The sequence below is a fragment of the Mesoplodon mirus genome (genome assembly GCF_964341445.2).
Source record: "Mesoplodon mirus genome assembly, chromosome: 3".
Lineage (NCBI taxonomy): Eukaryota > Metazoa > Chordata > Mammalia > Artiodactyla > Ziphiidae > Mesoplodon > Mesoplodon mirus.
In genome coordinates, this window is record NC_138978.1 from 322,104 (window position 1) to 334,026 (window position 11,923).

The 11,923-nt window shown below is 66.8% G+C and overlaps 2 protein-coding genes across 5 annotated transcripts; both read right to left on the reverse strand.

Annotated features, from left to right (window-relative positions):
• Positions 1 to 337: 337 nt before the first annotated feature.
• TNFRSF18 (TNF receptor superfamily member 18) lies at positions 338 to 3,320 on the reverse strand (the record flags this gene model as incomplete). 4 transcript variants are annotated; one of them, XM_082612871.1, is made up of 5 exons in its annotated part: positions 338 to 814; positions 881 to 1,083; positions 1,259 to 1,346; positions 2,186 to 2,308; positions 3,164 to 3,320. In XM_082612871.1, 5 exons carry the CDS (start codon positions 3,318 to 3,320, stop codon positions 687 to 689), a joined length of 699 nt encoding a protein of 232 aa, XP_082468997.1. In that variant the 3' UTR covers positions 338 to 686. The 4 variants fall into 4 exon arrangements, with proteins under 4 accessions (XP_082468997.1, XP_082468996.1, XP_082468998.1 ...); XM_082612870.1 differs by having other exon boundaries at positions 338 to 1,083; XM_082612872.1 differs by lacking the exon at positions 2,186 to 2,308 and having other exon boundaries at positions 338 to 1,083.
• A 4,321-nt stretch (positions 3,321 to 7,641) lies between these two features.
• Positions 7,642 to 10,622, reverse strand: TNFRSF4 (TNF receptor superfamily member 4). Its single transcript, XM_082613855.1, has 7 exons — positions 10,350 to 10,622; positions 9,982 to 10,104; positions 9,435 to 9,542; positions 9,112 to 9,178; positions 8,278 to 8,474; positions 7,986 to 8,114; positions 7,642 to 7,878 (listed from the first exon to the last, which is right to left on the reverse strand). The coding sequence occupies exons 1-7, from the start codon at positions 10,489 to 10,491 to the stop codon at positions 7,808 to 7,810; spliced, it is 837 nt and encodes a 278-aa protein (XP_082469981.1). The 5' UTR covers positions 10,492 to 10,622; the 3' UTR covers positions 7,642 to 7,807.
• Positions 10,623 to 11,923: the final 1,301 nt, after the last annotated feature.

An 11,923-nucleotide genomic window follows, 5' to 3' on the forward strand; every position in this document is an offset into this window, starting at 1 on the left:
AGGGGCCAGCAGGATGTGCAGCCAGCCCGGAACCAGAAGCCGGTGCAGCGGTGGCCCAGAGACCAGACACACACCAAGGACCCCAGTGTCCTAACAAGTGCCAGGCAGGCCACTGGAGGACAAGGGTTGGACAGGGCAGCCCAGCGGCACAGAGGGCAGGTGTGCAGCACAGCAGGCCTCCCCATGGTCTCGGCTGAGGGCTTGTGTCTAGGACTGGAATGGCCCTAGCTTCTGCCCCACCCCCTCTCCCACCTAGGCTGGGAGGGGGCTGTGAGCACTGGCCGGGGAGACCCCGGAGCCTGTCCCCTCCCCACTCCCAGCACACGACCACTCAGACCACCGGACAAGCGTTTATTGAGTGCCGCCTGCAGCCAGGGCCTGTGGTCCCACAGCCTCCTGTCCTGGGAGCCAAGGACCCATGGGCCCCACCCCAGCGGGGCCGGCAAGACAGACAGCCACGGTGCACCTCTGTCCCCCCGGGGTCCAGCCGCAGCTGCCGCCTCTTCTGCGTGATCCGGGGCATGATCCGGGGCACGGGTCACTGTCACCATCCCCCACCTGTTTCCACCATTGAGGGGAGCAGGGCCGGGCCCAGAGCTGGGGCCCCACGGCAGGGCCCTGAGCCCTTGCCCCTGCGGGCCAGCCTGGGCCAGCTCCGGGAGGGTCTGGCACGGGCCCTGTGGGCCTCACACCCACAGGTTCTCCAGGCGGCCCTTGTTCTCCGACAGCGGCTCGCCCCACTCCTCCTCAGGGAACTGGCAGCTGTAGGCGTCCTCGGGCGGGGGTGGCGGAACCTCTAGGAGCAGCTGTGTCTCTGCAGAGGGGCTGCGGTTAGCAGGCAGGCAGGGGCACCCCTCCCCGTCCCCAGGGCACAACTGACCTGGGGGCCGCACTCTCTGCCTCCTCAACTGCCAGATGTGCAGGCTGAGCTGGGTCACGGTCAGGGCCAGGATGCAGGCGGCCAGGCCGAGGAGGACGGTGGTCAGCAGGCCGTGCGGCTCCATGGGCGACAGCCCTGGGCTGCACACGGCATTGTGCGTCTTGTTCCCGGGGAACACGGTGGGAAACCCAAGCTTGGAGCAGCTGGGACGCACGGACACAGAGCTCTCGGTCAGCCCTCGGCCACCTGAGCAGCCCCTCAGCAAGGCTGCTGCCCTCCGAGCCGTCTGGGGGTCACTGCGCCAGAAGGGACAGCAGAGGCCCCACCCTCGAGCCCGCCTGGACCACCCGGCCACCGGAAGTCCCCACCAGGACTCACTCTGCCCAAGGTTTGCAGCGGCCCTCGCGGACCCCAGAGAAGGTCCCCGCGGCACAGTCGATGCACTCAAAGCCGAAGTTGAACTTCCCTGGAGACAGACGGACAGACAGACACAGGCTGCGAGGGCGGCTGGTGTGGCCGAGGTGAGACCCACCTGGTGTCCGGGTCCACAGCACAGGGATCCCCACCTCATCTGTTTGACAGGGGCCCCTGGTGGCCACAGGACCGGGGCCTGGGATAAATCAGGTCCTCCGTGTGCCCCTTTCCAGGGCAGGCCATGACTCTGGGCTGAGTGGAGGGTCCCTGAGGGGATATGGGGGAGGGGAGGGACCTGCCTGCAGAGGCTGGAGGGTATGTGGTGGGAGGAAGAGGTGGAAGCCGAGGCCAGGCAAGAGCCAGGCTGGGCCTTCGCTTGCTCCGGAGGCCGTAGGGCGGGAGACCGGGGAGGGTCCCGGAGAGAGGGGTGAGGCTCTACCCCAGTTGCCTCTAGGCCCGGCGCCGCCAACCTCACACAGCCCCCCCTCCGCCCTCACTCCCCCGGCCCACATGTGCTCAGCCAGGCCCCCCCCAACATCGGGTCAGGGTGAGTGCAGGACCTGGGCGTAGTCAGAGCCAGGGCCTAAGGGCCAGACAGCCTCTGGATACCCGCACTGTTCCTCACAACCAGCGCTTAGGGGCATCGTCTCTGGATGGAAAAGCTCAGGTCAAGAGAGAGAAGGAAGGGCTCCCAGAGCCACACCAACAGGAAGCACTGTGACCCCAATGTGGGCTGAGATGCTAAAGCCAGAGAGCGCCTCCCTACCCCGCCAGGGCGCTGCAAGACCCCCAGCGCTGGCGCCCGCCTGCCCGGAGGACGTGTCCGTACCCCCCACTTGCGAGCCTCCTTGCACACCTGGCCTGCCCGGGCCACCCCCACCTGCCACTTACCTACAGGCCTCGCCCCCTGGCCAGGCGGACAGGAGTAGAACTTGCAGCTCTTACACTGGGGGTCTCCACAGTGGAACTCAGGCTGGATACACTGGCAGTCCAGCTCAGGACAGACCCCCTCAGCTGGGCAGGGGACAAGCAGCCCTCTCAGCAGCTGGGCCGAGCCGCCCTCCCCAGGGCGCCCCCGTCCTGGGCCTCCAGGGAAATGGGGGTGGCGGGGCAGCCCCAGCGGGCAGCACACCTGCCTGGAAGCCAGGACCCTGGCTCGGCCCAGCTGTGTCCCTCCCTCCTGGGCACCCAGCTCCTCCACCCACCAGGCCTGGCTGCATCCCCCAACTGTCCCAAGCTGCTCCCACCCAGGGTGGCCATGACTCGGCATGTGACCCTGAGCCGTTCCTGCCGATAAGGGGGTCGCCTGGGAGACCTACTCCCTCTCCCCTGTCCGGGTCCTGCACTGCCCTCAGCTGCCAGGACTCTTGAGGCAGCCCGCCCGTCCCTCCCTGACCGCCGTCCATGGCTCCGCCACACTGAGACCTGGCCTCTCAGAGCCCCCTTCCCACTCCCCAGGTCCTGGGAGGGGGACACTCTGGGCGTTTTCCCTGCAATATCTGTCCCCAAACTCACCCATTCCTCCTGCCCCTCACCCATAGATGCAGGTCTGAGGCAGGGAGCTGGGAGAAAGAGGGGTGCAACCCCAAACTGGGCAGGAAGTGGCCTGAGTGATGACCAAGGGCTCTCTTCCCACTCGGAAGGCACGGGGACAGCCCTCCTCCACCTTGGGATGCCAGACCTGGCTTGCGGCTCCTACACCCCTTGCCCCCACCCCCCACCCCCCAGGCCACTGGCCCGGTCTGGGCCGCTTCCGCCTCCCCGGATTGCGCTGGGATCAGGGCTCTGGACTCGGAAAACTCGCCCTGAGCACGGGGCGACGGGGCGCCGCGCTCTGCCCTCCGCGCAGGGGCTCCCAGCTCGCCTTACCTGGGGTGCACGAGCGGCAGCAGCGCGCGCTGGTCCCCGTCCCATACAGATGGCGGCCGGGGCCGCAGCTCAGACCCCCGGGGGGGTGCTGGGCCAGGCCCAGCGCGCAGAGCAGCGCGACGCCGCACAGGGCCGCGCGCGCGACCCTCGCCCCCATGGCACCCGCGGCACCCATGGCCGCGCGCGCGGCTCCGCGGTTTTAGGAGGCCGGCCCCTCCCGGACACGCCCAGACCCCGCCCCGCAGGCCGCCCCGCCTCGGCCACTCCCCAAGGGGGCCCGAGGAATTGTTCCCATGGGGGACCCCCAAGACTCTGCGACTCAAAATCCAGGGCATGGGCAGCGGTTTGGGGCAGTGAGACTGCTCTGGAGATTCCAGCGGCGGGCACGTGTCATCACACGTCTGTCCAAATCCAGGGACGCACCGCACGGAGGGACCCTGGTGTCAACTAGGGACTCTGGGTGACATGACCTGTCAGTGCAGGTTCGTCGTGTGTAACAAATGCACACTCTTCGGGGATATTTATGGGGGGCAGGCTTCCCCTCACTGTTGCCCTGAACCTAAAACTGCTATAAAAGATAAATTCTTTTTTAAAAAAATTCAAGGGATGGGAATTCCCTGGTGGTCCAGGGGTTGGGACTCGGCGCTTTCACTGCCATGGGCCCGGGTTCAATCCCTGGTCAGGGAACTAAGATCTGGCATGCCCAGAGGGACCCCAAGGGAGAAGAGAAGGTCCCATCACAGCCTGCAGAGCCCCTGACCACGGAGGAGGGGGCATGCGGGAGACCCACGTGGTGGGGGGTGGCCTTGGGGGATTCCTAAGTGATCATGCCTTTGGCCCAGGCATTCTTATCCGGAAACTAAATATGACCCAGATGTGTGTGTGCCTTGCCGGGGGAAACACCGCACGTATCCGCAGCCACATCGTGGGGGGGGTGGGGGGGAGGGGGTCAGAAATGTTTTCTATGTAAAACTTGTGGCTGCCGGGCCTGGAACTGGAACTGGAGTGTGTGTGGGCACCGGATGCGGGGTGGCAGACGGTGCCCTGAGTGATTGGGGGTGGGGTGCACCCCCAACAAGGGTGAACTCAGCAGGGACCATTCCTGGCTGAGCCCCCTCCCCACCTCCAGCTTCTTCAGGGGGACCCCACGGGCTTTTAAAGATCTTCCCTGACACCCAGAGCAGGTGGGATGAGGCACTTTGTCCTGTGAAGCCTCCAGACCCCAGACCCCACACCTACCAGAAGTCCTTGAATCCCAGCACTGAGCAGCCTCAGAACCCATCCAGGGATCAGGACAAGTCCCCTGCCCCCGCTTTCTGGAGATTAGAACAAGCTCCCCCCCCACCCCGCCCCAAATTGGCCAACTGGGCCTGGCCAGGCTCTTGACATGCAAGCCCCCCCATAGCCACACACACACCTGTGGGCAGCAGCCTCGCTGATGCCTGCTGGGAAGAGCTGGCAAGGAGAGACCAGGGCACTGCTTGGACCCTGACGCTCGGGGAGGAGGGGGCTGCCCAGGCTGCAACTCTGCTGGGCAGATGTCAACCCAGATCTCCCCACACAAATCCAGTCATCCTGGAGGATGTGGACGGACGGCCCCGACGGAGCTCTTGAGCCACAGAGAACTCAGCCTCCAACTCACCGTGAGACTGTCTCTTGTCTGTCTGAGCCTCAGTTTCCCCGCCTGGCACCAAAGGGCTTGGGGGCCCGGGCTCCCCTAGGAAGCCTCCCCAGATTGCTTGGCCCTCCAGTTGAGGCTTGGTACGGGGGCAGCGGGTGGAGACCTCTGGGAACGCTGCAGGGGTGGGCAGTGGGGTGCCCGGAATGTGATTCTGGTGGCGCCCACGGGCTGGAGGTGTGTTGCCGGCTGTGACCTGGTGACCTGGGCAGACCCAGAAGACTTGGTTTGAGGCCCTTTGAGACCTGCAGCGGCCGCCTCACCTGACGGGGCAGCTGTCCTTTTCAGAGGGAAATGACAGGGATGAGCAGTTTTGTGACTCAACTATTGTTTTCAAGTCCCAGGATGCGCAGGGCCCTCCTCAGAGAAGCAGCTGGGCCCTGCAGAAGAGGGAGGGGTCTCCAGGACAGCTCCGGCTGCTAGGGGGTAAGGTGAGGCCACCCTGTCTGAGGACCACCCCCCCAGACCTCAGCTCAGCTCCTAGTTGGGGAAGAGGGTCTGAGCCATCCCTGGACCCCAGGGAAAGGTGAGGAGTGGAGAACTCGGCAGTCCTGGACCTTCTGCTCGTGTTAAAGGCCTGAGCAGTCCGGTCTGTACCAGGATGGCATCACCCCAATTCTGGTAAGCGCCTGAAAAAATATGATAAATCCCCTACAAATGACGCTTGTCCGACAAGGTCATATCTGTTGGCCCTTCTGGAAGCTGGGCCAGCCCATCAGGCACCAGGGGGCAGCTGTCTGCCCGAGGGGGACTGCCACCCGCAGCAGCAGGAAACCAGAGGCAGGGTTGTGTGTAACAAGAGGCCGTCGGGGATGGGGGCCTGCGTCAAGCCTCCTGCCCCTGAGGCTCCGGAAGGCCCCTCCCACACAGACACAGGGTTACTGCGGAGCTTCTGTAACCAGGCACTGCGGGGGAGATGATTTCTATCTGCTCGCGTATTTTCCTATACTCTTTGAGCAGCTCGTCACATTTTTCATCATTTGTCTCAGCTCACACAAGTGACGCGCGTTCACGGGGCAGAGGGTCCCAAGCAGAGTCCAGGGGTTAACCTGGGGGGCTGTGGGGGGAGGATGGGGAGCCAGGTGGGGCCCTGGAGCAGGGAGGGGCCGGGGTGGGTGCCTGTGGGCCCCTCGGGGGGTGGGGGGAGCCCTGGCGGGGTTTCACACGGGAGGGGTGGTTGTCAGCAGAGACAGGGAGTGGAGAGCGTGCTGAGCGGCAGCAACCAAGGAAAGTGAAGGTGACCAACCCCCCCCACCCGCCTGTCAGCTGTTCAGAGGTGGAGCCACCAGGCTGGCGGCAAGGTGGGGGGCTCGCGCAGCCGGGGAGTTTGGGGAGGAAGCCCACGACCTTCGACCTTCCATTCCCCGAGGACCTGGCCCCTCCCCCAGGCCCCTCCATCAGGTCCCTTAGCCTCTCTGCACGGCCTGCACACTGCCCAGGGACCACAGGCCCCAGGCCAGTGGTGCCTATTTGCTGCCCGTTTCCAGGGCAGAGAGGACGTATCGTGTTCGCCGCTGCAACCCGAGATCTTTCCAAGAACACGTGGATGGTTCAGTCTTCCCTTTGCCCCCAGGAGGTCCGAGGGACCAGCCAGGGGTCAGAGGTTTGAGGAGAGGTGGGAGGGCCTCCAGGGCAGCTCTGCGGAGAAAGCCAGCCTGAGAAACTGGGGGGCGGGGGGCAGCACAGGTGTCTGGGGCGGACCTTTGGCTGCTGTGAGGGCGCTGGCCTGTGGGATGATGCCCAGTCCTGGCCCGCAGGTGGGTGAAGGGAGGGAGCACGCTGGGAGCTCAGAGGTGTGCATCTTTGCCAGGTCCACCAGCGGGGGGCCTCGGGCTGTCGCATTTCTCTGCTCCCACCACCCACCCCACCCCACGCCCGACCCCCAACCCAGCACCTCGGTGGTTTTTTATTTCCGTTCGTAGTAGCTCTTAAATCTATCACAAACCCCGAGGGCGCAAACTATGGGCTGTGGAGCGTTTCCTCGCTGGCCCGGGGCTCCCGGCGCTCAGATGAGCCGTTTAACCTGTCCACCTCGCCTGCACGGAGGGGCGCTGTGGGGGGGGTGGTTGGCGGGTCACAGCCCACAGCTCAGTCCTGTGCCCTCGGGGCGGGCTCAGCCCCAAGTCTGCGCAGCTGCCAGAGCAGGGACTGCCCCCAGTGCCAGCCAGCGGGCCTGTCCGACCACTCGGCCTTGTACAGCCCACCCTGGTGCCCACAGACGCTTGGGTTTCCCACCTGGGAACCTTTTCACATAAAGCTGCACATTTTGTTCGCGCCCAGGGTGGACGAAGGGTCAGCCCAGTCAGAAGCCTCCAGTTTCCCTGTGGGCACAGAGCTGGCCTCAGGGGACTCGGGGGCCCTGCAGGCATCCGTGGGGGTCCCAGGGTCACCACACACTCGGGTCTAACAGGGCGTGGGGTTTGAGAAGAAACAGACACTTGTGCCCTCTCCTGGGAGGGGCCCCAGAGACCCTGAGGGGTTGTCCTAAAACCCCCTTTGGGACCAGGGCCTCCTCAGGGCTCCCTCCCACCCCCATTAGCACCCAGCCCAGCAGCCCCTGCCGGCCCCTTCCAGGTAGCCCCAGAGTGGGTGCCTGGGGTCCATCAGGCTGGGTTAGCATCGCGCTTGACAGGCAGGGCTCGTGACTCCCCAGTGCACTGATTTTGGCTGCCACGCTCCTACCCCACAGCCAGCCCCCGTGGTGTGCAGCCCTCAGACCACTGGTGCCCAGTCAGAGGCCCACATTTGCCAACGTCGTTTATTGGGGGCCCTCCCTGGGCGGAGAGTATGCACAGCATACGTAGCAGGGCCCAGGGTGCCAGCCCAGGAGCACCTAAAACGGCACAGGGCGGGGGGACAGGGTGCAGGGGTGACAGGGTGGGGCGGCCTGCGTCTGGGGGCCCCCACTGCCCCTCTGGGGCCCCAGCCTGGGGAGGGGCGCTGGCTCCTACGCCAGCGGATGTTGCTCAGATCTTGGCCAGGCTGGAGTTGGCATCGGCATGCTCCTCTTGGATGGGGGTCCGGAAGCTGTTTGCCCCTGGGGAGGAGGAAGGGGTGAGGGGTGGGAGGTGGGAGGCAGGAGGTGGGCAGGGGTCCCACGCCTCCCGCAGGCAGCGTGCTCTGGGGCCCACTACGAGCACTCACCAGGGGGCTTGGGGGCGTTGGGCGTCAGCCTCCAGGCCCTGTGGTGCAGGAGCAGGGCCAGCGCGGCAGCCACGGGGGCGAGCAGGCCCAGGCCCAGGCCCAGGCCCAGGACAGCGGCCAGCTCAGGGCCTGCGGGGAGGCAGGGTCCGCTGACGTGGGGTCCACCAGGGAAGGAACCCACCACAGGAGGGCCACACCGAGGCCAGAGGGCAGCTCCACCCACCCTCACCCCCCACCCCACCCCCCTTGGGTTGGGGGAGGGCCCTGCTGGGGCGAGGCCAGGCCCCCTTACCCTTGGGGGGCTCTGCATGGGGCGTGGAGGGCCCCTGTGAGGCCCTCGGCCAGGTAGTGGTGGGCTGAGCGGGGGTGGACCGGGCTGCGGGGCCCTGGGTCTCCCAGGCTGGTGTGAGTCGGGGGCTCCTGTCCTCACAGACGGCGTCCGAGCTGTTGCTGGCCGCCCGCAGTGTTCGCTTTCCTAACGAGGTGCAGCTGAGCGGGGCAAGGGTGCTGATCAGGCCAGAGCCCCCGACCCCGCTCGTCCCCCACCAGTGGGACGGGCCGAGAACTGGGGCAGGACCAGGGAGATGTGAGGGGCGACAGGGGTCCGCAGCGGGTCACTCAGGCAGCACCAGAGTCCAGCCCAAAGGCGGCGAGGAGAGAGGCCAAGGACCCTGCCCTCCCCCGGGAGCCTGGGCCTCCCCCGGCCTCCCCCCCTTGCTCAGCCTGCTTCCCACCCCGCTCCCCTGACCCGTTCCCACCTGCGCCCCCCTCTCTCCCAAACCCCTGCCTGCTCTTCTCCCGCTCCCACCAGGTCAGCTCAACAAGGACGGGGACCTCTCAGCTGTGCATGAGTGAGGGTCTCACACCCTCCCGGGCCTGGGCTGGGGTCTCACGGCCTCCCCACTCCAGCCCAGCAGAGAGGCCAGTGGGAGGAGGCTGGGCCAGGGCCGAGCAGGGGTCATGGGGGCGGGGCAGGGACCAACGCTGGGGGTGCCTATCATGGGGGCGAAGGGGCCACGGGGTGCTGGGCCCCGGAGCTCCCACCCAGCAGCTTCCTACTACCAGACCTGACCCCTGGCTCCCAGACCCCAGGCCGCCCAAACCCTGCAGCCCCGGGGACACTCACTTAGTCCAGGGCTTGCAGGCCTGGTCGTTGCCCAGGGAGAAGTGTCCTGGTGGGCACGGGGCACAGTCTGCAACAGAGTCAGCAGGCTCTGCCCATCTGCCGGCCCTGGGGGGCCCAGACGCTCAGCCCCCAGGGCCTCCAGCAGCCCCTCTCTGCCTACATGCCATCCACTGGCCACGACCCGGGAGCCCCCCAGCCCCCGTCTTGGCCTGACCTGCTGGGGGAAGAGGGCGTTCGGCCAAGCCTGGGGTCGGGGTGCTGAGGGGAGGTGACAGCGTGTGAGGGACATGCTCCTTCCACATGGTTCCAGGGCCCCCCCTCACCAACTCCGCGCTTGTAGCCGTAGCCGTCCTGGGGCTGGGTGCCCGGCCTGCAGCCGCAGACCGTGTCTCTCGTGGGTGTGCATCTCTGCTTGGGCTCGCTCCCGCTTCCTGGGGGTCGGGTAGGGTGGGCGCAGTCAGTGGGGAGGCCAGAGCCACGGAGCAGAGGCTGGAGGACCGAGGCTGAGGGTCTGCAGCTGTCTGCCCCAGGCCAGCAGCCCCCTCGCAGCCGGCTGGCCTCTGGTCCTCTCCCATCCCGGATGCCACGTCCCTCTTGGCCACACGGCCCCAGGGGTCACCCCGCGGCAGCTCTGCCCACCCCTCCCACCCCCCCTCCAGCCTCAGGACCCTCTGTGGTCCTCGACTCTGGGTCTCACCCACCCAGCCACGTGGCCCTGGCCCTCTGGGAGGGGGAGGTGCCCCGTGGGTGACCTCAGCTGACTGTGGGACGCCTGGGGCAGGGGAGGGCAGGCCCCGGCGTGGTCTGGGGTTTGCCCCGAGGCCCCGTGTGCCGTGGGCACCGGCGGGGCCGGCGCCTGGCGGCGCTCACTCTGGTTGCACTGTGTGCAGGGCTTGCAGGCCTCGTAGTTGACCGCCTCGTTGTAGAAGCCGGGCTCACACGGACGGCACACGGTGTCCCGGGCGTGGGTGCAGCGGCTCTCCATCCCATAACCTGCTGCGGGAGGCCGGGCTCAGAGCTCCCCACGGCCTGGCCTTCCCCGCAGCAGCCCCCGACCGCCTCTGGCTGGCCCACCACCCCAGGCGTGGCTCCAGGCCGCCCACTCACCCTAAGTCCACCCGCCCCACGGTGCCTGCCCCACGTGACCCCATCTGTAGGTCCCTGTGTCCCCTGACCCCGTCTCCTCATCCTGGGCCCCTGCAGGCGCCCCTCCCCCACTCCACGTCCAGGCCACTCACCTGGCTGGCACTCCTGACAGCACCTGCTGCCACTGGGGTAGGTGTCCCCAACACAGCTGAGCTGGGCCGCAGCGCCCAGCGTGAGCCCCAGGAGCAGGAAGGCTGAGCCCGGTGCCCTGGGTGGCTGGGCTCCCACGCGCATTCTCAGCCGCTCTCAGCCCCACAGCTCAGGAGTCTGGGGTTTTTCCTTGCAGGATGTGGCTATAAGGGCTGCGGGGGAGGGGTGGGGAGGGCAGGAGGAGGGGACCAGGAGGAAGGAGGCCCCAGGAAGCGCTGGAAGGCAGCCTGTCTCCCGGCCCTGGGCTTCTCTTCTGCCCTGGGCGCCAAGGCCCCCAACCCCGCAGTAATAGCCGTGGGCCTCAGGCTTGGCCCAGCCAGCAGCTGCAGTGTGCAGATCCGGGGCCTGAGTGAGGACCCGCAGCCCCCTGACCCCTGCCAGGGCCACCGGGCCAGGTCCTCCAGCCCAGCTGGTCTGCGGTGACCCCTCCCACTGGACCCCTCCCACTCGTCTCATGGGGAGCTGGAGCCCCTTCGGTCAGGCATCCTGGCTGTCCCCCTGCCCTGCCCAGCCTGGCCAAGCTGCCCAGACTGGGGTGGTCTTGGGATCCCTCCACCTGGCTCACTCCTTCTGGGCCACCCCTCTCCCTGCAGGGCAGACCCCTAAAGAGGAGCGGGGGGCCCACACTGATGCCAATCCTCACCCTGCTCCACAAAAGGGTGCCCAGAGCACATGGGTGAGCCAGGGCAGCACACTGGGTCAGGCATCAGGGGCAGCGGGAGGGCTGGGCGAGTCCAGGGCTCCAGAGATGGTCACTGGCCCAAGTGTCCAAAACTAGCTCGGACCAACGTCAGCAGCTCTGGTGGGTCAGATGCCTCGTGACCAGTGCCCACGGTGAGTGTGCAAGCATGTGAGGATGTGTGCTGGTGTGAGAGAGGGCAGCTGAGCTTCCTTGAACACAGCAGGCATCAGGGACTGGATTCACACTAGTGCCCTAAACCTGCATGTGGAAGCTTGATCCCCGTGCAGCTGTACTGGGAGACCGGGGCCTCTTAGGAGGCCATAAAGGCTGGGTGGGGTCACAGGGTGGGCCTGATCCAGTGTGACTTGTGTCCCTACAGAGGAGGAGGTCAGGGCACAGACACGCACAGGGCACGACCACGTGAGGACACAGGGAGGAAAAAGGCCTCAGCAAACACCAACCCTGCCCACTCCCGGGTCTCTGGACATCCAGCCTCCAGGACTAGAAGAGGGTAAACGTCTGTGCTGCAAGCCACCCGAGCAGACCGAACACGTGCTGCTGGGCAAGCCCTGGCCGGTGCCCTGGGGGTGGCGTGTGCCTGGGAGGGTGCGCCAGCCGTGTGTGCAGCACGCGTATGTGGCGCTGGCTCCACGTGCCGGGATGTGTGTGTGCTGCTCCCATGAGCACCTGGGCATGTGCCTGGGGCGGGGTGTCCCCTGCAGACGGGCCCTCTGCTCTGCCCTCTGGCCGGGCAGGGGCTGTGTCTCCCCAAAAACTCTGGAGGCCATGCCAGGCTCTCCCTGCGCCACATCCACCCTAGGTTTGGGGTGTTCC